The 25,302-nt window shown below is 47.8% G+C and overlaps 1 protein-coding gene across 1 annotated transcript in view; it reads right to left on the bottom strand.

Moving 5' to 3' along the window:
• The window catches only part of DNHD1 (dynein heavy chain domain 1), a 79,203-nt gene that overhangs the window by 16,498 nt on the left and 37,403 nt on the right, over positions 1-25,302 (bottom strand). The window contains exons 13-25 of the mRNA XM_035722995.1: positions 24,523-24,680; positions 23,536-24,028; positions 17,928-18,055; positions 17,637-17,829; positions 17,149-17,243; positions 16,468-16,675; positions 14,942-15,067; positions 14,526-14,623; positions 11,538-14,424; positions 11,150-11,327; positions 10,784-10,976; positions 10,254-10,542; positions 169-1,777 (exon numbers count right to left, since the gene is read on the bottom strand). Of these exons, the coding sequence (XP_035578888.1) occupies positions 169-1,777; positions 10,254-10,542; positions 10,784-10,976; positions 11,150-11,327; positions 11,538-14,424; positions 14,526-14,623; positions 14,942-15,067; positions 16,468-16,675; positions 17,149-17,243; positions 17,637-17,829; positions 17,928-18,055; positions 23,536-24,028; positions 24,523-24,680 (6,655 nt within the window). The remainder of the gene's footprint in view (positions 1-168; positions 1,778-10,253; positions 10,543-10,783; positions 10,977-11,149; positions 11,328-11,537; positions 14,425-14,525; positions 14,624-14,941; positions 15,068-16,467; positions 16,676-17,148; positions 17,244-17,636; positions 17,830-17,927; positions 18,056-23,535; positions 24,029-24,522; positions 24,681-25,302) is intronic.

The raw sequence follows: 25,302 nt of genomic DNA, 5'->3' as shown, positions 1-25,302 counted from the left end.
ACCATCCTCCCCTTGATCCCTGTTTGCCCATCTAGGCCCTAGTCCCAAACCTGACCCCTTAGCCCTCATCTTCTGAACCCTCACAGCAGCGCTTAGATTTCTTTTTGGCCTCTTGGCCAGCATAGAGCAAGAGCAGAGCAGCCCCTCCCATGGGGTTCTTGGCCTCACCTCTGCAACAGCGTTTCCTTCTTGCTGTTCTGCTTGACACTAAGGTTCTCCCTGGGGAGATGTTCTTCAATGCTGTCCAGATCTGCCTCTGTATACTGGTCAGGGAAACTGCCCAAGGTTGCCAGGGCCAGCAGACGACGAAGGGTGGTAAGACCCACACCCTTGGGCACCAGCAGGGCCACCGGCTGGCCTAACACGCCAGCATGCCAACTGGCCTCCCGTAGGCACCGGAGGACGGCGTCCTCTTCACCAGACGGCAGATGGAAGAGACGGGCCTGGCAGATGCTAGCTGCCAGAGTGATGGCCGTACGGCGCCCAGTACCCAGAGCCCTTGAGAGCAACAGGCCATGCTGCCGGGGCCTGGCCAGCACCCGGACCAGGCGGGCCACGTGCTTGGCCATGGAGTGGCACCGGGCAAGGTGGGCGCTCAGCTTTAGCTGAGCAGCTGCGGTGGACAGCTGCTCCTCCAGGCTCTCCCACTGCCGTTCCAGGTACAGGCTGGGGCTCTCAGAGTTGGACCCCAGTATCAGCTCCTGACTGAAGACCAGGTCTGAGGGCTTTTCCTGGGGGCGGAGTAGTAGCACTGGTAGCAGAAGGGGTGAGGCCATGTCCATCCGGGAGGTTTTCTGCCACCTATTCTTGCTTCTGTTTAACTGGAGTTTGTAGCCAGAAGCCTTTGTGCCCTCCTCCTGGCTTATGTTCGGACTTAGGCTTTCTATGGTTTCCCTCCTTACTGGTGCTATGGAAGGTGCTAGACCCGAATCACGGGCGGGTGAGCTGGTGGTGACCTGCAGGCCATAAGGGTCCTCCTCCTCCTCTGTCTCACTGCCGCTGTTGCTTAAGTCCTCCCACTGGGCCAGCTCCCCTTCGGATTCCACTTCAGGCACCCTCTCCTCCTCCCCCTCCTCCTCCCCCTCAGAGCCCTTGCCCCCATTCTGGGGTGCTGGCCCACAGCAGAAGACACTCTGAGCTACTTCTAGGAGCAGCTTGGCACAGTAAGAGCGTTCCCTAGGGCTGTCCAGCCGGTCACAAAAGGTTCTCTGAGCCTCGTGCAACCAGAGACGCACCATGTTGCGCATGGCCACCATAACTGTCAGGCGGGTGCCACGCAAGCCTGACACCCGGCGTAAGTGCTCCTGATGGCTAGGACATTCCAAAAAGCCCCGGGAGCCCATCCTGGTGGGCAGCAGCTGCAAGCTGCCCAGTAGTTGGCTCACAGAGTGCAGGGAGAAGCGGTAATGTGGGTGGAGGGGGGAAGGCAGAAAGCAGTTGCCCACGGCCTCCCAGGCCTCCACCGAAGCCCGGACCAGGGCTTTTGCTAGAACCCCCGCCCGTTCCACAGAGGGAAAGCGCTCAAGCCAGGCCTGGATGCTCGGTGTGTGCCTGCTCAGCAGCATGGCCTGGGTCACACTCCCCAGGGCCAGCACTGTGAAGAGTCGAAAGAGGCGTGGGCACATTGGGCGCTCACAGAAGCCTGGTACTGTGGCCGTGGCCAGGAAGTTGACCACAGGCTGTAGCGTCTGCAATTCCAAGGTGCTGTGGGAGTACACCGTGCCATCTATGGCCTGGCGCAGAGTCTCCAACACTGGCTGGCAGCTCTTCTCTGGGTCTGTGGGACATGAAGACCAACAGTGAGGACATGCAGGGGTGCACATGACAGTATCACTCTCTTCTTCCTGTCCCTGCATCACTGGCTTTACTTCTGGCGCACACAGGGTTCTAAAGGAATTTTGTACACCTGATGCGTTGGGACTCGGTCATGTCTGAGTAAATTGATCTCTCTCCCCCACACTCTCCCTACACGTAAATAATTTCTTCTTTCTTCTCCCCGCAAATCCCACCTCTGTGACCAATTATTCATTAACAGTAGGAAGGTTTGGAAGCTGAGATGGATGGAAACCTGATCTGACCACAAGAGGGGGAAAGCGCAACCATCACACAGAGAGAGGAGTTAACACATGTGCTTTTCTGTAAAGTCAATGTTAAGATATGACTTATATAAAATAAAATGTACACATTTAGTTCAGTGAGTTTTGACGAATGTATACACCTATGTAACTGCTACCCCAGTGATATTTAGAACATTTTCATCATCTCAGAAAGTTCCCTCATGATCCTTTGCAGTCAGTCCCCCTACCACATTGTCCCAGGAACTTCCATCTGATCTGATTTCTATCACTATCGATTAGCTTTGAATGTTCTTTTTTTTTTTTTTAAGATTTTACTTATTTTAGAGAGTGAGCACAAGCGGGGGTTGGAGCAGAGGGAGAGGGAGAATCCCAAGCCAACTCTGCGCCAAGCTGAGCCCGGAGCCTGACGTGGGGCTCGATCCCATGACCCCAAGACCACGCCCCGGGCCGAAACCAAGAGTTGGATGCTGAGCCACCCAGGTGCCCCATAGCTTTGCCTGTTCTAGAGCTTTCAGGGAATCATATAGTATGTAGTTTGCCATTTCTGGCTTCTCTTACTCAGCATGATTCTGGGATTCACCCATATTTTGTGTGCATCAATGTGTTGCATTTTATTGGAAGAGTAGTATTCCAGTATAAAAATACCAGAACTGTAGATCCACTGACACACTGATGGGCATTTAGGTTGTTTCCAGGTTTTGACTCTGCAGAATAATACTGCTACATGTGCTCTGGCCACTCACAAATCTTTCCTTTGTGAAGTATCTATTCTTTTATCCATTTTTTAAAAAATGGAGTTTGTTTTCTTATTGAGTTGTAAGAGCTTTTTTATGTATTCTGGGCATAAGTCCTTTGTCAGATATGTGTATCATATTTCTGTGTATGGCCCATTTTTTTCATTTTCTTAACAGTGTCTTTTGAAGGGCATAGGTTCTTAATTTTCCTAAAATCCAACTTTTGTGTCCTATTTAAGAAATCATTGCATCTAACCAAGGTCACACAGATTTTTCTCTAACATTTTTTTGTAAAGTTTTATAGTTTTAGCTTTTACATTTAGGTCTTGAATTGATTTATAATTAATTTTTGTGTATGTCATGGGGTAGGATTTACGGTTCCCTTTTCCCCCACACAGATGTGTAGTTGTTTCAACTCCATTCCTTGAAAGGACTATCCTTTCCCCTTTTGAATTATCTTGGCACAATTGTTGAAAACCAATTGACCATATATGATCATATATCAGATGCTCTATTTTGTTCCATTAGTCTGTCTGTATCCATGTCCTTATACCAGTACCCTACTCTCTTGATTACTATAGCTGTATAGGAAGCCTTGAAATAACTAGTGTAAGCCCTTCCACTTTGTTCTTCTTTTTAAAGTCGTTTTGGCTCTTCTAGACCTTTTGCGTTTCCGTTAAGTCTCAGAATGAGTTTATCAATCCTGTCATTTTCTACAAAAAAAAAAAGTGTGCTCAGATTTAGATTGGCATTGCATTAAATCTACAGATCAATTTGGGAAGAATGAGCACCTTAATGATATTGACTCCTCTGACCCATGAACATGGTATATCTCTCCATTAATTTAAATTTCCTTTATCTCTGGGGCGCCTGGGTGGCTCGGTCGTTAAGCGTCTGCCTTCGGCTCAGGTCATGATCCCAGGGTCCTGGGATCGAGCCCCGCATCGGGCTCCCAGCTCCTCAGGGGAGCCTGCTTCTCCCTCTACCCCTCCCCCTGCTTGTGTTCCCTCTCTTGCTGTGTCTCTCTGTCAAATAAATAAAATCTTTAAAAAAAAAAATAAATAAATAAATTTCCTTTATCTCAGCAATATGTAGTAATTTTCAGTGTACATCTCTAATTAAGTTTATTCCTAAATATATTTTAAGCTTTCAGATGATATTTTAACTATATTTAAAACTTTTGCTCGTTACTAGGATATAGAAATACTAACGATTTCAATAGATTGACTATGTATCCTACAACCCTGCTAAATTTTTTTTTAAAGATTTTATTTATTTGAGAAAGAGAGAGAGCACACAAGTGAAGGGGAGAGGCAGAGGGAAAAGAGCAGACTCTCTGCTGAACAGGGAAGCCCTACACGGGGCTTGATCCCAGGACCCCGGGATCATGACCTGAGCCGAAGGCAGACGCTTAATTGACTGAACCACCCAGGCGCCCCGACCCTGCTAAATTAAATTCACTTATTTATTCTAGCAGTTTTGTAGGGTTTGTTTGTTTGTTGTTGTTGTTGTGGATTCCTTAGAATTCTCTAGGTAGAAAATCATATTATATGTCAGCAGAGACAGTATTACTTTGTCTTTTCCAATTTTAAAGGCTTTATTTCTTTTTCTTATTGCACTGATGTGGGTCTCTGGTGCAATATTGAATAGAAGCAGTGAAAGTGGACATTGTTGCCTTGTGACTGATCTTTGAAAGTGTTCGATATTTCACCATTAAGTATATAGTTAGCTATAGGTTTTAATAGATGCCTTTCATCAAACTGTGAAAGTTCCCTTCTATTCCTAGTTTGCTGAGTGTTACCATGAACAGAGTTGAATTTTTTCAAGTGCTTTATCTATTGTGATGATCTTAAACTTTTCCTCATTCTGTTAACGTCATGAATTACACTGATTTTTGAATGTTGAGTCACCTTTGCATTCTGGGGATATACTGCTTAAGCTACATCCCACAGATTTTTTTTTTAAGATTTTATTTATGTATTTGACAGAAAGTGAGCCCAAGAGGGGGAGTGGCAGGCAGAGGGAGAAGCAGGCTCCCCGCTGAGCAAGGAGCCCAATGCGGGACTCGATCCCAGGACCCTGGGATCGTGACCTGAGCCGAAGACAGAAGCTTCACCCACTGAGCCACCAGGCGCACCCTCCCACAGATTTTGATAACGTTTTTTTTTTCATTATTATTCAGTTCAAAATATTTTCTAATTTACCCTGTGATTTCTTGGATGCATGAGTTATTTAGAAGTGTGTTTTTAATTTAATTTTTTTATTTTATTTTATTTTATTTTATTTTATTTTTTAGAGAGTGTGAGAGTGGGGGGTGAGGAGGGGCAGAGGAAGAGGGAGAGAGAGGATCTTAAGCAGGCTCCATGCCCAGCACAGAGCCTGACGCGGGGCTCGATCTCATGACCCTGAGATCATGACCTGAGCCGAAATCAAGAACCAGACGCTTAGCTGACTATGGCACCCAGGCACCCCTAGAAGTGTGTTGTTTAATTTCAAAGAATTTGAGAATTTTCTAGGTATATTAATGTTACTGAGTTTTATTGTTGTAGTCAGAGAAAATATTCTATAAATTTTAATCCTTTGAAATTTGTTGAGACTTATTTTATAGCCCAGCATATCATCTATCTTGGAGAATGTTCCATGTACTCTTGAAAGGAAAATGCATTTTGCAGTTGGTGGGTACGACGTTCTGTAAATGTACATACAGTTGATAGTGTTATGTAGATCTATATCCTTATTTCCTCTCTCCTGTTCTAGCGATTATTGAGAGGAGTGTTAAATCTCCTACTATGATTTTTGTACCTGCTATTTCTTTCTCATTTCTATCCACTTTTTTCTTTGTATATTTTGAAGCTGTTTCAGATGCGTTCGCATTTAGAACTTCGATGTCTTTTTGATTAATTAAATCTTTTAAGTAGGAGATGTCCAGTTCTCTATCTCTGGTAATACCCTTTGTCTTGAAGGACTTTTTGGAGTGCTTAGGACTTTACATTTAATGTCATTATTCATATTGTTGGTTTAAAGTCCATCATACTATCATTTGTCTTCTAATTTTCTCTTTTATTTTTAATTTCTCTATTTATTTTATTTTTAATTTCTCTATTGCTCATTTTCTGCTTCCTTTTATAAAACCTAAGTATTTTTATATTTAAAATATTATATATTTTAAATTATATTCTTTGCTATTATTATTTAGTGATTTTTTAAAAGATTTTATTTATTTATTTGACAGAGAGAGACACAGTGAGAGAGGGAATACAAGCAGAGGGAGTGGGAGAGGGAGAAGCAGGCTTCCCAAAGAGCAGGGAGCTCAATGCGGGGCTCGATCCCAGGACCCTGGGATCATGACCTGAGCCGAAGGCAGACACTTAAAAGACTGAGCCACCCAGGCGCCCCTATTTAGTGATTTTTCCAGGGTAATATTATGCCTCCCTAATGATTCAATACTTTTAAGTAATATCATGCCACTTCACACTTCATACCTGACCTTTCCCACTTCCTATTTCATATTGCACGAATGTAAGAACCTTACAATAGTATAATTTTTACTCCCTGCTCCCTACCCTATCCTTTTACTAGTGTCCCAATTTATTTTCTACCTCTGTCTACATTACCAACTCCATCTAGAAACGTTATTACTTAAATTTCACATATGAGTAAAATCATATGATATTGTTTTTCTCTGATGTATTTTGCTTAGCACAGTACATTCTAGCTCCATCCACATAATTGCAAATAACAGATGAACATATGGGGAGGGGGAAAGAAAGGGAAGCAAACCATAAGAGACTCTTCAAGATAAAGACCTGAGCATTGATGGAGGGAGGTGGGTGGGGGATGGGCTAGATGGGTGATGGGTATTGAGGAGGGCACTTGTGTTGCGCACTAGGTGTTGTATGTAAGTAATGGATCACTGAATTTTACTCCTGAAACCAATATTGCACTGTAAGTTAACTAACTGGAATTTAAATAAAAATTTGGAAAAAAAATGTTATTACTTTATTTTTAAACTGTTGACTTTGTTTTAAGGAAATTAAGAGATGAAAAGGATAGTTATTTATATGCACCCACATATTTACCATTTCTGGTGCTCTTCATTCTTTTCTGTAGATCTGAGTTTCCATTTGATACTATTTCCCTTCTACCTGAAGAACATCTTTTAGGCATTTTTTTTAAAGATTTTATTTATTTATTTGAGAGAATGAGAGAGAGAGATCACGAGAGGGAAAAGAGTCAGAGGGAGAAGCAGGCTCCTCGCTGAGCAGGGAGCCCGATGCGGAACTCGATCCCGGGACTCCAGGATCATGACCTGAGTGGAAGGAAGTCGCCCAACCAACTGAGCCACCCAGGCGCCCTAGGCATTTTTTTTTTTTTTTAAGAGAGAGAGAGAGCACGAGGGGCAGGGAGCCAGGGTAGGGGGGTGGGCATGCAGTTCAGAGGGAGAGAGAGAATCTTAAGCAGGTTCCCTGCCCAGCGTGGAGCCCATCGCAGGCCTTGATCTTACAAGACCCTGAGATCATGACCTGAGCCGAAATCAAGAGTCGGCCGTTTAACTGACTGAGCTGCCCAGGTATCCCTTTTAGCATTTCTGTTTTTTTCCTAAAGATTTCATTTATTTATTTGACAGAGAGAGAAATAGAGCAGGAACACAAGCAGGGGGAGTGGGAGAGGGAGAAGCAGGCTTCCCGCTGAGCAGGGAGCCTGATGCGGGAATCGATCCCAGGACCCTGGGACCATGACCTGAGCCAAGGCAGACGCTTAACGACTGAGCCACCCAGGCACCCCCCTTTTAGCATTTCTTACAGAGCACTTCTAGTGACAGTAAATCTTCTCAGCTTTCATGCATCTGAAATACTTTTATTTCATCCTCATTTATGAAGGGTATCTTTATAGAGAATTCTAAGATGACAGGTTCCCCCATCGCCACCTTTTAGTCCTTTAAAGATGTTGTTCCACCATCCTCTGGATTCTGTCATTTCTGAGGGGAAGTTAACCATCACTCTTAACACTGTTCATCTGTACATAACATGTTTCATCTTTTCTCTGACCACTTTCAAGATTTTTCTTTCTTTGATTTTCAGCTGTTTGACTATGATGTGCCTAGGTATGGTTTTCTTTTTATTATTTTACTTGGGGATAACTGAGCTTTCTATATCTGAAAAGTCAATATTTTCCAAGAAATTTGGGGAAGTTCTGATCATTATTTCCTCACAGGTTTTTTTTTCTGCCCTATTCTCTCTCCTTTCCTTATGGAACTCCAGTTGTGTGTGTGTGTGTGTGTGTGTGTGTGTGTGTGTGTGTGTGTGTGTGTGTGTAGCTCTATTCATATTCAATATTTTTTTGTTCTTCAGGATTCACTGACTTTCTTTTGCTAGCTCCAATCTGCTATTAAGCCATACAGTGAATTTTTCATGTCGGTTACTGTATTTTCCACTTCTAAAATTTCTGTTTAGTTATTTTTAGAAGTTTCCATTTCTTTGCAGAGATTACCTATGTGTTCGTTCGTTCAGGTCATATTTTCCTTTAAGTACCTGAGGACTTTTATAATAGCTATAATAGCTGCTATAAATATTTGCTAGATTCAACTTCTAGACCATTTCAAGGTCAGTTTTTATTGACTGTTTTTTCTAGATAGTGGGTCACAGTTTTTTGTTTTATTGTACATTTATTAATTTTTTATTTTATACTAGATGTTTAGTGGCTGTCACCCTGGGATATCTTTTATGCCGCCGGCTGTAATACACTTCACTCCACAACACTACTTGCAATGTTTTCAACCTTCCTGTTGAAATCTCTTCTCAGTTGCTATTCACAGATCTGAATTTACTCTTTCTATTCTCCACTGACAATACAAATTACTTGTGCAAATTCACTGAAAGGCCCAAATAATAGAGTTGTAGAAAATTACAGGTTTTGGTGCTACACAGACTTAAATTTTAATCTTGGTTCTGACACTTACTGGCTAGAGTATCTTGGGCAAGTTATAAAATCTTTCAGTTTCTTCATCTTTAAAATGATCATAACAAATCTTCATCTTTTTTTAAGATTTTATTTATTCATTTGAGAGAGAGCTAGAGCACGAGCAAGGGGAAAGGCAGAGGGAGAGGGAAATGCAGACTCCCCGCCGACCAGGGAGCCCCATGGGGGCTCGATCCTAGGACCTAGAGATCAGGACCTGAGCCAAAAGCAGACGCTTAACCATCTGAGCCACCTAGGTACCCCAACAAATCTCCACCTTAATGGGCTCTTATAAACACTAAAGATGACCTAGATAAAACGTGTAGAACATAGCCCTCAATAAATTGTATACCACCTGATTCCAGTTTTCTACATCCCATAAAAGACTTCAATGTCTAACTGGACAATCCAGCTAATGCTTTAGTCCACTGACTTCCCTGACTCCATTTCTGCCCATTTCCATGGCCATATTCAAACCTGTCACCATCTAGAAGCACACCACTTTAGAAACTTTAAACTTCAATATTCCAAACTTTTACCACAAATCCTCCTTTCCTTTCTAATCTTTGCTTCTACTAACTCTTACTGAGCACTTGCTTCCTGTTGAGTCTATCAAAATGAGTAAGACAAATCTCTCTTCTCATGAAGCTCAGAGTGTAGTGGAAGGATCAACAAGTGAACATATAATCATAAAACCATGGTTGTCACAGACTTTTGTACAGAACATGAGGTGAGTATCTAACCTAGCCAGGAGACTCGGGTTTCCTGAAGAAGATATTGACTAAGATTATTTGTAAAGAACAAGGACTTAGCCAGATAAATAGAGTAGGGGAGGCAGAGAGGACAGCAATCCCAGAGGCTAGAGGAAGCTTGACTTATTGAATGCCTGTACATAGTTGAGTCCAGTTAGAGTGCAGAGTGTAAGAGCCTGGAGAAGAAAGCCTCACCGCGAGGGGCCTTGCAAGAGCATTCCCAACGGTCCGGGTAATGACTGTCTGAACCAGGGAAGATGGAATGGAAATAAGGGGAAAGATTTGAGAGATATTTAGAATGCCAAATTGAGAGACACAGTGAATGGACTTTGGTAAGAAAGGGGGAGATGCCAACATGATTTCTAGCTTAAGTGACTGGATGGATGGTTGTACTAGTTACTTAGAGGACAGGAGCAGGTTTTAGCAGTAAGATGATGAGTTGAGTCTGAAGTGCCAATGGGACAACAAGGTAGAGATACACAGTAAGGAGTTGGATAAACAGGGCTTAGAAGAAAAGCCTGACCTAGGGATGAAGATTTAGCAGCAAACACAGAGAGGGTGGGATTGTTCGGGGAGCATATGTACAATGAGCAGATATGAGCAGATATGAAGAATGGGATGCTGAGATTTGGTCTGTAGGTGTCTAATTGGGAGTCAGTAAATATTATTAGGGATTTTACAGCCTTAAGAGATCACAATGACTCCTTCCTTCCCTACACCCAGCTCCTTACCAGAAGCGGCCAGGTGCAGATCCTCCAGCAGAAAAAGGAGGGAGCCTTTAGAATCCAGGTGCTGCCCAGGCCACGGGGCAGCTTGTGCTTGGCCCTGGACCCCTCGACACAGCAGCTGGCGAAGGTGGATGGGAGTGAAGGCAGGGTGGATGGGGCTGCACACATACGGATGCTGGGGCTCCACGAGCACCTCCACAAAGGTGGACTTCCCGGTTGCCGCCTCTCCAGCCAGCAGCACTGGGTGTCCCTCTGACAGAAGCAGGTCCACCACATACAAGAGCCGTTCAGTCTGTGGGACAGGAGCAGGGCTTTACTGGGGCAGCGCCAGTTTAGGAGAGTAATTTAGCTGAAAGCAAAGTCTAGGGGTCTCGGCTTAGAGCTGCACTTGCAGAACACTTCACATATTCCCCTGATTGTAAGAACGTATCAAAGAACGGGAGCAAGTGGGCCTTAGCTGGGCCGAGAACGTGGACTCCCCCAGGATATCTCCTTGAGCCCCAACCCCAGCTGCTGCCCCACTGTCCTCACACCTGAGGAGAAGGGTGGAAGTTGCCCAGAGTTCCCCTGATGCAGCTGCCCAGGTAATGGCCAGTGAAGGGGACCAGTGTCCCATTATCAGGGCATACATGTAGATCAAACACCAAGGCTGAAGGCGGTGGCTCAGGATAGTTGGAGAGGCAACTAATAGAACCCCTCAAGAAGGTATCAAAGAGGGGCCAGAGCCTGTTCAGATGGGTGTACGGGCAAAAGCGTCAGATGGTTACAACAGTACCATTTGTGACACACATTCCACCCCCAACCACCACCGACAGTGATGTCACCTGGGTTTTTAACTTCCATGCGCCAGTCCATCTCAGCCCTCTGCATCACCCCCCCAGCCCTGCCCCTGCAGATACCTGGAGGGAAGGTGGGCTCCAAAGCCCCAGATCAATGCAAAAAGAAAGCTGCTGACAGCCAGCAAATGTTCCTTGCACTGATTAGGTACATCATCACTGTCAACCTGGGACCGGTTCAGAGAGCTGCTTTTTGAGGACTTGAAGCTTTGGGCCACAGGATCGCTAAAGCTGAGGTCTTCTACAAAGGTCCCCATGGCCAGAATAGGAGCCCGGGTAGGAAAAAGTGGGGGGTGGGGTGGGGAGAGAGTAGAGATTGGCTGTCACGGTCCACTTTCGGTCCCCTGGCCCAAGCCCACCGAAGAACCCATGCTCCAGGCACCAGCTCTCTGTCAGCTCTCCTCAAGGCCCCTCATCTCCAAACCATCCCTTCCCTTTCCCTTCCCTTCACCTGAGATATGTGCCTTCTGCCCCTCATCTATGCGCAGGTAGGGGTCCAGCAGACAGCGTAAGATACGGGCCAGGCTGGTGACTTCAGCCACACCTGGGCAAGCGGCCTGCTGCCCGTGTACGTGCAGCAGAGATCTGGCGCCCTGACGGGTGAGGAACTGGAATGTCGCCGGCACCAGCACTTTGGCCAGGTGGTTGAGCTCGGTGACCGTGTGTTGCTGTAGGCGGTACTCGTGGGGCAGGGCTGCCATCAGGACACTAAGCATCCCCTGCCACGTCTGCTCCCCACCACACCAGACCAGGGCACACTGGCTCACCACTGTGGGGGACATGCCTGTTGCATCTCCCACCTCCATCAGGAGAAAAGTACCTGGGGGTCGTGCTATCTGCTGACCGTTGGGGAGGCTGAGCTGGGGGGCGTCTTTCAGGAGGCAGGTGATGGAGTCCAGCCAAGCCGCACTGGCGACTCCATCACATATTATCCAGTGCTGGGTCCCCACTGATTCCTGTGGTGGCCGCTTTGGGACCACACTCTTACCCGGACTGGCTGCACGCAGCAGCCTAGGGAAGACGCCGTGGTGCCAGCAGGGGCCCTCTAACCATCCCAGGAACTCCTGGGGGCTGAGGACATTGGGGTACAGGTGCGTGATCTCCACCGGCTGGCAGCCCTGGGTTGAGGCGTCCTCCCTGGCCGCCAGCCGATTCTGGATCTTAAATAAGCTGTGCCAACAAGTGGTCTTGCCACTGCCGGCAGGGCCCAGGAGCAAAACACCCAGAGCCCGGCCCAGAGCCTGGCTCAGCTGCTCCAGGGATCCCAAACTGTCAGGGCTGGGATGGATGCCCATCTGCTGCAGTTCCTCCACCAGCAGTGGCTTCCTCGGTGCGTGGGCCACAGGCTGTGCCAACACCTGCCTGGCATTAGGGAAGAGCCCACAGAGCAGCTCTTGGAGGTTGTGCAGGCGGATACCAGTGAGGATGCTGAACAGCGGTGAGCGTAGCAGGGCACGCAGTAGGGCAGCCTCTTCGGTCACAGCCAGGCTGTGGGGCTGCTGGGACTTGGGCTCCTCCTTGGTCTCATTTAAATCCTGTATCATGTCTTCCAGTACGTGCTGGAGCAGGGCCAAGCGGCAGGGCAGGGGCGCAGACACCAGCTCGAGCTCCAGGGCGAAGAATCTCGATAGGCAGGAAGCCATGCGGACGGCATCCCGCATCCCTGCACCCAGCAGCGTCAGCTCTGCCACTTGCTGCAGGTCAGGCAGCGTCAAGGCCACAGGCCGCAGCAGCAAGCGCAGGTTGGCAGGCACGGCAGGGCTCAGGGAGCGCAGCGTCAGGAGAGAGCCATAGCCAAGGCGCATGTATACGTGTTGTTTCTCAAAGAAGCCACTGCCGAGGAGCTGGGGTTGCGTGGGGTCCATGGTGCTGATGCTGCGGGAGGCCTCCTGGTACAGCGGGGCGTAGAGGTGGTGCAGGTCGGCCAGGCGCCGGCCCAGGGCGGAGAGCAAGCCAGGGGGCAGGCGCTGGGCGGCTTCCAACAGCAACCAGGCACCGCCCTGCAAGGCTCCGTGCAGGTAGTTGCTTAGGCTCTGGGCCTCTATCTGAGGCAGGCAAGGCATCGTCACCAGCTGGCGCCCCAAGGCCCGTGCCAGGCTCTTCACTGTGGCTGCCTTGCCTACTCCCTCCGGGCCCAGCAGAGTCCCACAGGCCACCTCCTCCAGGGCCAGCAGCAGTACCAGGGCTGGCCGCTCAGGCAGCAGGCTGGGCAGAGACCCCAGTCTGGGACCCAGGTACTCATAATTGTACAGGAAGGACCGGCCTAGCACATCTACCCAGCATGCAGCTGGCGACGGAGAAGTCGCAGCGGATGCAGTCGTCTTGAGACTCTGCAGGGGGCTTTGGGGGATGATGTGAGGTGAACCCAGGTGGTATTTGAGTTGGCGAGCCCAGTGGAAATCTGTCAGATCGCTGACCTGGTGCTCCTGCAGCAGCTGTGCTATATCCCGGTGAGTCACTGCCATGACCAGCAGGGCACTGAGCAGGCTGGTCTGGCGGACAGAAGCCAGGGGCTGCTTGCCCTGGGAGGCCCTCTGGGCCTGTATAAAATGCACCAGTGTCTCGAGCTTGCACACATGCACGGGAACCATGGCTGAGGTCCTCCCCCCAAGCAAAGCCTCCTCCACCTCCGCCCGCCACACCACCTCCTCAGCCACCAGCACACACTGCCATGGGAAGGCCTGGACTAGGTGGAGCCAGTGGTGTGCAAACAGCTGTGGGGGCAGCTGGTCTTTCTGGGGCAGCTGCTTGAAGGCCTCATCCAGCGATGGGCCCAGAGCAAGGCGGGAAGCCACACAGCCCTGCAACTTGTGCACCAGTGACAAACGCAAGCACTTCTCCAGGGAGGCCAGCCACTTGGGGAGATCTGGATGCAGGGGAACAGACCTCTGCAGCTTCACCTCCTCCCCGCCTGCCCCCAGCACTGCCAGGGCCTCCACCTGAGTCGATGTGTTGGGGCTTGCCTCCCGGTCATCCATGCGTTCGTCAGGTGGGCTGGACATGAATCTCACAGAGTGCACATGAGGAAAGCAGCGTCGTACCCACAGCTGGGCCTCACAGGACTCCAGTGGGGCAGCCAGCAGGGCCACCAGCTCACTATCGCTGAGGAAGAAGAGGCGGGGGAAATGAACACACACCCTATAGAGCACGCTCTTCAGAGCCATAGTGATGCCCTCCAGCTCCACGGAGGCTGCTTGCAGCAGCTGCTGCAGCTGCTGGCCTTGGAAATGAGGGCTCCGCTTGACACTGGGCACTATAAGTGACAGAACCAGGGGGTCATCTACAGAGATCTGCATCAGGGTCCGATACTGATCATCCATGGCCTTGAACCGGGAGTTCTGCGGTGAGAGAGGGGGTAAAAGTGAGGGCAGCTCTCCCTCCCCACCTGAGCCCCACAGCACGGTAGCCCTTGTCCACCTGCCTCACCCTTTTTTCCTACCAGGTCAGGACTAGGAAACTCGATCTTCATCTCGTGCAGAACTTTATTCAGAAAAATCCACTGCTGCTGGAAAGTCACCCACACCTCCAGCAGGGCGCCTGTGTGAGCAGCCAGAGGAACACTGGATGGAGACTAGGGTTTTAGCTTCTATGAGGGGGTCCAGCTGGTCCTGACCTCTCAGGGTGCCCCACTCCAAAACACTCCGCAGGACCCAGGGATCTTGCTTGGAAGACAGCAAACTTTCGCTGTGAGTAAACTTTCACTTGGTCACCTCAGCCCAAGAAGTGGCTCTGAAGGGGGTCCTCACTCTGTCCTTCTGATCTTCCCCCCAACCCCAACCCCACCTCTTACCCCATCCCTCCAGGCCGTCCCACCTCAGGTCCCGCCCATTCACCCAGCTAGAAGCTGGCACTCACTTAGGCTATGCATGACGGTTACCCACTCCAAAGCTACTTTGTTTAAGTCTCCTGACTTTTGGATGGCCAGGATCTTGAACAACACCTGAAGACTTTCCTGGATAGAATCCTGCAGGCTGCTGTAATCTAAGGAAGAGTGGGTTCCAGCTCAGCTGAGCTGGCAGTCAGATGGGGCAAGGGCAGGGATGACTATTACCCAAATTACACTGAAACACACAGTTCTCAAGCTATTCTCTAGAAGACCCAAACATGTCTTCTTCCACTAGGTGAAAAGTATGCTCACCTATAGTCAGAATGTGTCTGCAAGCCTGTTCATGTGGGTTATAATCTTAAGTACAGAATTTGATCTAATATTATGTTAACCACTGAAATATGGGTGGGGAAAGAGTTGCTGGTTCTACAGAAACTATAGAAAGCCTTCAGTAAAGGTGAGTTGATAAAAACATGACATTAAATTAGGTATAGGCCAGTCAATTTTTAGAACTTGGGAAATTATAATAAAAATCTAGAAAAATTCTGGACTCCAGCAACTTCACAAGCGTCTTCATGTCACTGCCCAACTTTACAGAAATTGAAAGCGGAAACGGCGGACAATGCATTAATGCAGGAAAGGTGATGAGGAACTTCTATCAGTCAACGACAAATCAAAGTAAAGCTCTTGTCCTTTGGCTAAAATGTTAGTAAATCAATGTATGTTTATATGTTTTAAGCTAAAGTAAAAATCTTAAGCCATATATTCATCATATTTTATGATCTTCCTATTTAACTAACTTTGAGTTTGCCAGTTGGGTTTCAAGTGGGTTAGATAAGAGAATTTCTCTCCTACTGGCAGTTCCCTAACTAAGCCATCTCAGGGCCTATACACATGCTGTTCCCTCTGCCTGACATGCTCTTCTCTCCCTGTAAGTTTGGCAAACTCCTACTCCTTCAGGGGTCAGCAGGAGGCCTTTGCCTATAAGAAGAGAAGATTCCTCTGACTCTCCCCCGTCCTTTGAAGCTGGTCCTCTTTCTGAGATTCTACTGCCCTCAGTTAGGTTCTCCACCATGCACTCATCTCTATTCTACTGTCCTCTCTCACTGGACTGGGAGCTCCTGAGGGACAGGACTTCTGTCTGTGAACCCCCACGTCTCCTGTGTTTGGCTCAGAGAAGGCAGGTAGCTTTGATGTAGGGACGACAAAAGAGGAAATGAGTGGGGCAAAAGATCAGACAGCAGGATGCAATCTAGAGGAAAGAGCACTGGAAAATGGAGAGACATGACTGTGAGGGATTTCTTAGTACACCCAGAAAGGGAAGGACCTTTGCTGAAGAGGCAGGCACTGGGCAGGAGGAGGGAGCTCCCAAGATTAAGACTTAATAGGAGCTACATGAAAGACAACTGTCTCAGGACAGACTGATGTCTCCTCCTGTCCAGTAAGGATGGGGCCCTGGCTGGAGAAGCTGGATCCCACAGGGCTTGGTGGACATGGTGGACGAATGTGGCCCCTGGCAGCGGCCTATCACTGGGCTGCAAGGGCTGGGTCTCACCTGAAAGGATGAAGGTGCCGCTATCCTTGGCCACCACCTCCCACTGGGGGCTGCGGATCACTTGCTTCTTGGAGCGCTCCAAGGCTGGGGGCTCATAGGGCACATGCAGGATGAAGTTGATGAGGCGAAGCTGGCGTGCCTCCCAGACCCGATGCAGCCGCCGTAGGGTTTCTTGGGCATGGATTCGTTCGTTTTCACCCTGCCAGATCTGGAACAGCTGGGTCTCAGGGACCGGCACTGGGTGACGGCTCAGGGGATACCCTTGAAGCTGGGACCCGAGGGCCAGGGCTCAGGGGAGTGGAAGTGTCAGAGATCGAGAGTAGAACCATTTGGCTCAGACTGACCTAAAACTGCTGCCTTGAAACCCACTCTTTTGCAAGGTTTCAGCTGAGGACACTACCTTAATCAGTTCATGTTGGAACGGGGCAGGTGTTGAGGGACATCTGCTATCTTGTGTGCTCACAACTTTGGGAGTGGGGCATACTCTCGGAGCCTGAAACCACCCATCAGACCCCCACACCCTCCAGGCAGGACAGCAAACTCAACTTCCCACCTTCCCACCCACAAGCCAGTATCTACGACCCCCTGTTGTGAGGGGTTGCTGGGACTTAACTGGATCTATTGCAGCTTAGCAAATAGGTCCTGGGTTTGGACCAACTCCTTCTCTCTGGAGGGCCCCACCTGATTGATTCGATCTGCAAAATCCAGCAGCGGACAAGTGAGCAGCTGGCCCAGTGTTAGGAGTTCCATGTTGTGGAGACTGTCTAGCCCTAAGGCTGGAGGTAGAGGGGACAAGGAGCCACACCCAGTGTACGGCAGAGCCCGGCCCATATCCCAGAGCCCCAGATCTGCAGCCCTGAGCCCAGCCCAGCCCAGCCCCCAGAGAGCAGATCTGAAAGCACAACACAGACCAAGAACTCAGAACATAGGGTCCAGAGCACAGCACAGAGCCCACAGCTAAGACTCGAGCCTAAGTCTAGCCCAAGTCAGCAGAGAGGACCCACATGATGGTGCAGGAGGTTAGAAATGTTGGTCCCTGTGGGAGCAAGGCAGGGAGCAACCCAGGGAGGAAAGGTGTTGCCTGTAGGAGTAGCAGGGAACCGAGTTGTCACATCGTTCTAATCCCCATGCCCTTTCCTTCCCCTCCCCCGACTCTACCCGAAACACACCTCTGAGAAGGGCTTGGAAGCTCTGCAGCGGGAGGCTGCCCATCTTGGTCAGTAATGGCAGGTAGCTGCGAAACTCCTCCAGGATGTGCACGCAGCACTGCAGGACTGGGCTGTGCAGCCCCAGGCTTGTACTCATCCGGGCTGCCTCGGTCAGCCAGCCGTCTGTCTTCTCCTGCGCCATAGTCATGCTGAACTGGAGCGACAAAGGTTCATCGTCAGCTGGAGACCCTTCCCCCACGCCCGGCAGACTCTCCACACTCAGGCAGGAGCTCCGAGGGAGGGTGTCAGAACCTTGGCAAAAGCCATGCACTTCCATTCGCTGATGCTCTCAGAGATGACCCGGTACAGGTGCCAGATGCGCTGCTGCAGCACAATCGGACGGGTCCCGCAGACTGGCAAGGGCACAGGACTCTCGTCCCCTGTGGGATAGAGCAGGATGAGGCCTGGGCTTGGGGCGGGGAGCAGGGAGGGGCGTGGTGGGGAATGGTCAGTCAAGAGCCCGTAATGGCAGAAACAAAGGTCTGAAAGTGCCAGGGCTGGGGGAGCCAAAACTGTTCAGTACGATGTAGGTGGGGACCATCCAAGGGACAGTTTTTCCTGTTGCTCGGATGCACCAGGCATGCTCTCTCCTGCTGAGGGCTTCTGACTGGCGGTCATTCTTCCGGAACTCTCTCCCCTCAGAGAACCATATACCTCACTCCCTCACCAAATTCAGGTCCTTCTGCACAAGGCCCATGTAGCCTGAGCTGTTACAAATTGCTACCCTCTCTGCCGTCCCCGACACCTCTTACTTACCTGCTCTCTTCTTTTCCCTGGGCCACTTCTCACTTTCTAAAATACTCCATAATTTGGTTATATTTTATGTTTATAATTTGTTGTCTTTCTCTCCCAGCTACAATATTGGGCCTGTGAGGGCAGGAGGTCTGTGATTTGTCCACTGATATACTGCAAGCCCCATGCACAGTATAGGCACTCAACAAATATCTGTTAGACAGATGGACAAATCCACTGAGATGCATATGATAAAGATCGGGCCCATAGAGAAGCCCGTAAAATGTAAATGGGGATGCTTCCTATTTCGTGTACTTCTGGTCATCATTCCCTCCCTTCATCTCATAAGCTGCTGCATTAGTTCTTTTTTTTTTTTTTAAAGATTTTATTTTATTTATTTGCCAGAGAGAGACACAGCAAGAGAGGGAACACAAGTAGGGGGGAGTGGGAGAGGGAGAAGCAGGTTTCCCACTGAGCAGGGAGCCCTATGCAGGGCTCGATCCCAGGACCCTAGGATCATGACCTGAGCTGAAGGCAGAAGCTTAACGACTGAGCCACCCAGGCGCCCCCTGCTGCATTAGTTCTTGACCAATAATTTATATTCGGTTGCGAGATAGGTGGCAAAAGTAATTTGCAATTAATATTAATTATAGTACTGAGGGGGCACCTGGGTGGCTCAGTTGGTTGTCCAACTCTTGGTTTCAGCTCAGGTCATGATCTCATGGGTAGTGAGAGAGAGCCCCACATCAGCTCCATGCTCAGTGGGGAGTCTGCTTGAGGTTTCTCTCCCCCAGCCCCTCCCTGCTACGCATGCGTGTGTGCATGGTCCCTCTCTCAAATAAATAAATCTTTAAAAATAATAAATATTATTATAGTCCTGAGATTTGCAATTAAAAGCTATCAGACCAGATTTAAGGATATTGCAGTAAAATTGTCATTCTCATTCATTTGAATTCCAGTTTACTTTCTTGAGTGAGAGAAAAAGTGATAAAATAAAGCCCAGATGCTGGGAATTATGCATCTTACATGTGTAAACATCATCCATCATGGAGAGCAGAATACTGAAAGGCTTAGAATCACTATCAGGCTATCAGAGCCCTCATCTGATCTCGCCCCCCCAAAAAATGATAGTGAATTTAAACTCTTCCAATCTTTCTTTGTCTGAACTCAAAAGATCTGGCTACAGACTCATATAATCTTTGGTAGCAGTTGTCTCAACATCAAATATTGGACAAATGAGGAACTTCCTCTCTAAGAAAGAACAGGCATTATATCTCCAGACACATGAGAAGAGAAAGACAAACTTGAGGATTAACAGCAAATATCCTCTGACAGACATTTGCTGTGGTATCTACTCAGTTAATTCCACTGCATTTTAAAACTTTATTTGGAAGTGATTTCACGTTTTTGGTTTTTTTTTTTTTAAGAGAGAGCACACACGCAGGCGGAGATGGGGAGGGGGAATGGGAGAGGGAGAGAATCATAAGCGAACTCCACACTGAGTGCAGAGGCCGATGAGGGGGTCAATCTCAATAACCCAGAGATCACAACCCAAGCCAAAATCAAGAGTTGGACCCTTAACCAACTGAGCTACTCAGGCGCCCTGTGATTTCAAATCTTTTAAAATTGCAAGCAAAAGCGGTAACAAGAATATCTATATACCATTTCTTGAGATTCACTTTTTGTTAACATTTTATGTGTTTTCTTTATCAGTTGTTTTTCCACACTCTGTGTGTGTATGGGCATATGTAGACACAAGCACATAATTCTTTTCTGAACTATTGAAGGGCAAATTACCTATTTCATGGCCTTATTATCCCCAAACTCAAATGTGTATCTCCTAAGAACAGGGATATTCTCTTTTATAACTATAGTACAGTGATCAACTTCACATATTACATTGATAGAATTCTTTAATCTACTGTCTGTGTTCCAGTGTTGTCAGTTGACCTAATAATGTCCTATATAGCATTTTTCCCCCTCAAGTACAGCATCCAGCCCAGGATCAAGTACCACATTTACTTGTCATGTCCCTTTAACTTCTTTTAATCTAGAACATTCCTCACAGCCTTTATTCTAACAGACATTTTTGAAGTATCCTGACCCCTTCTCCCTTTTTTTGTTAACAGAAAGTTCATGTTGTGTTTGTATGACTTTCATGACTGAAGTTATTCATTTTCAGCTGGACTACTGAATAGGTATTGTGTCCTCTGGGTACCATGTCTGGAGGTACATGATGTCCATCTGTCCCTCATTGGTGATGTTAATCTTTGATCACCTGGTCAAAATGTTGCCCAATTTCTCTACTAAATAATTGCTAAGGTGTTTTTTTTCCCTCCCTTGCAATTAATAAGTAATCTCTGTAGGAGAATCTCTAAGACTGTGCAAATGTTCTACTCCTCATCAAATTTGCCCCCAGATTTGACATCCACTAATGATCCTTACCTGATCCAATATTTATTAGAATGTTTGCAAAATGATGATTTTTCCCTCCAGATTTTCTCCAGTTGACTCTTGGCATTCTACTATAAGTGCAAGTCCTCATTTCTCCCTCACTGATTTATTTATCTATTTATTATTAGTGTGGATAATCAATTCCTATTTTTCTAATAGTTTACTTTGTACTTTGGTGCTCAGATTGTCCCAGTTTTGGCCAGTGGCATCCCTTCTGTGTCCTTGTGACATGCTGCCATCACTTATTAAAGGAATTTATTACTCTCTTACTTTCTGGGTTAAAAAAATATTCTAGGCTCATCTTGTACCTACTCTGTGATAGCCCTGGAATCATCCACTCTCTGAGGAGCCCTGGTAGGGAATGATCTTAGCAACCAAGAAATACTCAGGTTTATATACACATATACTTGCATACGTATATATGTGCACATAAGCATGCATACACATACAATATGTGTGCGCATTTTAAAATGCAATGGAAATTACAGAGAGTGGAAGTTTATAAGACAAGCTCATGGTATTTCTCCAGGATTCAGTATGAAGGAATGACTCATGAGGAAGATAAAAAGAAATGGAGAAGGGGTCCAGAAAATCCAAAATATAAGTATGAATTCTGAAAGGAGACCAGAGCAAATATAAGAGCCATTATCAAATAACTGACAAACAGATTACCTATCCAGGAAAAAAAATTAGATTGGTATCAAATTTGCCCACAATGCCAACTATCAGAAGGCAGTGATGCAATAGGCTAAGTTTGGGGAAAAAATTTTGTGGATTCAGAATTCAGTATTTAGCCAAGCTGTGATGTAAGGACATTATAAAGTCATTCTAGGTATAAAGAGCTTAGAAATTTCAACATCTCTAACTCCCTTCTTAGAAAAAATAAATACTCAAAGTACTCAAAGAAGTATTATAGCCATTTAAGGAAAGAATGAAAATAATGAAAAGATGTAGTATTTCTAAAAATGGTAGTGTGACAACACGGATGGACCTAGAGGGTATTATGCTAAGTGAAATAAGTCAGACAAAGACAAATTCCATACAATTTCACTTATATATGGAATCTAAAAAAAATAAATAAATAAACAAAAAGCAGAAACAGACCCCTAAATACAGAGAACGCAGATTTGCCAGAGGGGAGGGGTGGGGATTGGGCACAATGGGTGAAGGGGAGGGGGACATAGCTCTCGTTATGGAATGAAGAAGTCACTGGGATGAAACAGACAGCATAGGGGTATAGTCAACAGTACTGTAATAGAATTATATGGGGACAGATGGTAGCTACACTTGTGGTCCACACAGTAGAATATATAGAATCATTTGTCGAATCACTATGTATACATCTGAAACTACTGTAACATTCGTTGTCGACTATACTTCAATTTAAATAAAATGGTAGTGGGTAGCTCAGTCGTTAAGTGTCGCCTTTGGCTCAGGTCATGATCCCAGGGTCCTGGGATTGAGCCCCGCATCGAGCCCCACATCAGGCTCCCTGCTCCGCGGGAAGTCTGCTTCTCCCTCCCCCACTCCTCCTGCTTGTGTTCCCTTTCTCGCTGTGTCTCTGTCAAATAAATAAAGTCTTAAAAAAGAAATGGTAGTGGGTAAACAAAACCAGTAAACCTTAGATGTCAAAATAGTTGTTAACGTGGTTATAAAACCAAGCAAATGTCAAAAGTATTGAGTAAAATATAAGATATGTAATGAACAATAAAGAATAGTATTAATAATCTAGCTCTAAGATCCTGGATTCTTTTAACAAACACTGGGAGTCTGGTGAAGAGCCAGGGATGGAAGAAGGAGCTAAAAGCAGTGCTGTGGGGTTTCTTTGGCCTAGCATCACAGGGCATGGGTCCCCACTCTCTTTTCCACAAACATCCCCAATCCCTAGAGGAAAGTTCAAACTCTGTGGTCTATGTTAGTTAGACTATGGGACAAGGGTCTCTCCATACTTGGCCAAAGAAAAAGTTCTTGGTTGAGGAAGATCCAGGGTGTCCTCCACCTTACATCTGGCCCAATGGCCCTGGGACTGGGGATGCCCACAGGCAGAATTGGTAATATTTGGTAGTTGGCCAAGAGGCAACTCAGAAGCAATGTGACCTTCCAGGGGATAAAAGTAACCAATAGAAGTGACTGCACCTGAGAAAAGAAACTTGAGCCCACAAAGTTCTTTATGTGCAGAAGGGAACCAGCCTAGCTGCACCATTGTACAGAGGGCTCAATAGTTCTGCTGGTCTCAGCCTACAGGTCAGGGAGACCCACAGCAGCTGCCCGTCTACACCACATTGGCTGGGAGCAGTGGCTATGGCTTATCAAGACCTGTTTTTATCTGGGCCCCGCAGCCTGGAACTGGTTTGAATAGGCTAAGAATTACAAGGAGGGCACCTTTACATTTCTCCTGCACAGGCTTTCAGCCCTCTAACCCCAACGCATACTAATGGAACATTCACCTATTTGCTTTCCTGTGACTTCCTGTGAGCCCCCTGTCTCCCCACCCTGAGCACAACCCTTGACATAGCCAATGCAAGATTTTATCCTGCCATTTTCATTTATAAAAGAGACTAAAAGGAAGCTATGTGATTCCCGAGACTTGCTTAGGGACACTCAGGACACAGGACCCTTATCTCAGTTGCAGGGTCTATCACAGGATGGTGTGGTGGGCAGGGATCCTCAGTACCAGTGAAGGTGGCATAGGCATGGTGCAGCTCACTGAGGTGGCTGGCTGTGTTCTGGAACTGACGCTCCAGGGATATGAGCTGGCGCTCAGTGCTCCTCTGCTCTTGCGCAGGGTCCATGAAGGGGCCAGAGAGGGCCTTGCCAATCAGGCCTTCCAGCTCCACCAGTGATGCATCTATCAGCTGCTGTAGCTTGGGCACGACGGCATGCTGCTTGCTGAGCAGGAACTCTGAGGCCTGGCTTTTCTCAAATTGAAATGCTTCCCACACATCCAGGAGCTGTGGGACAAACAGAGCATGGTCAAGCAGAAGCGCGTGGCAGGGAGGGGGGCCAGGAGGCATGCGTGACTTTGGGAATTGCCTTCTCACCGAGATGTCCAGTGCCTCGTTCTCAGCACTAAAGAGGCTAAAGTGGTTCCAGATGAGTTCATGGAGTGACCGTATGTATTCCATTCGCTCCTCCAGCGTGTTGTACTGCTCATTGGCCTCGTTCAACTGCAGGGGTCACAGCATGAAATCAGCACCCCCACAACCCTGCGCACCAGTCTGGGCTCATCCCTGAGGGGCACTCCCACCCTCTAGAGGCTCCAGACCCCAGCAGCCACCATTAACCCAACTGGGATCAGGGGTACCATGGGATCAGATCCCATCTGACCCAGGTCTCTGTGAAGACAGCACAGCTCCGCCCCCACCAAATCATGACCCTGTTGACAGGGCAATAGATCCCTAGCTGACTGTCACAGAGAGCAGAACTGTCTCTGAAAGCAGGACCTTGGCTCTCATCTTGCCACGGTCTCTTACTGACATGAGGAAACTGAGGGCCATGAGAACAGGGTGAGAGTTAGTAAGGGCAGATCACATACGTGAGCCTAGTTTAAAAGCATCAAGCCCCACTGGGAACTCACCAGAGACCTGAAGAAGAATGTGCTGAGCATGTAAGCAAGATGGGCCCCTGGATAAGCTGGGAAGGAAAGGCGGGAAGAGCTTACCTTCTGGGAGCACCGTGCAATAGTATGAATGTCTGAGTTGATGGTTTGGAAGACCTCTATGAAGTCCGTGAGCTCTGTTATTAGTTGCTGACTGAGGGTCCAGCACTCATTCTGCACATGTGTAAGAATGTCCTTCCTGATGCTATCCAGCTTGGATTCTGAAGACAGGAGAGGGTCAGATGGTAGGGGGCTATATGAAAGAGAAGGGGTGCTGGGGAAGTGCTGTGGGTGCAGAGGGGGGAAGGAGTAATGGGGAGGCCAGACCATGAATTCATTCCTTCACTCAGTGAAAACTTACTGGACCCCTGCCCAGTGTCCGGTCAGCAGCTCTTCACTGGTGCTATCCAAGCTATCCACAGCTACTAAAGGCTATGCCAGGCACCAGGAAACCAGAGTGACTGGGTGAGACAGAAAGTGTTCCCACCCTCAGAAGTTCACAGTATGGTGGCAGAGACAAACACATGGACAATCAAAAACCAGTGTGATAAATGCTCTGCAAGTCCTGAGCCTGACATAGTGAAAGGAGAGGAGGCCTGCAGAGGCTGGGAAAGGCCTCCCCTGGGAGGGAACACTGGAGCTGAATGTGTTGAGTAGCTAATGCTCCAAAGAGCAAAGCGACGCCAAGCAGATGAAATAGCACGTGCAAAGGCACGGGAATGACACGTTCATGAATAGCAGAATGCCCTATTGCAATGAAAGCTTTCTGTTTGGGGAGCCATAGTGGCTTTGCTCCAGTAGAAGAGGTACCAAGAAGAATGTGTAATCTGCCCCTTGTTTTTA

This window comes from Zalophus californianus, chromosome 11, assembly GCF_009762305.2.
Source record: "Zalophus californianus isolate mZalCal1 chromosome 11, mZalCal1.pri.v2, whole genome shotgun sequence".
Taxonomy (NCBI): domain Eukaryota; kingdom Metazoa; phylum Chordata; class Mammalia; order Carnivora; family Otariidae; genus Zalophus; species Zalophus californianus.
This window is presented reverse-complemented; position numbering and strand designations above follow the sequence as displayed.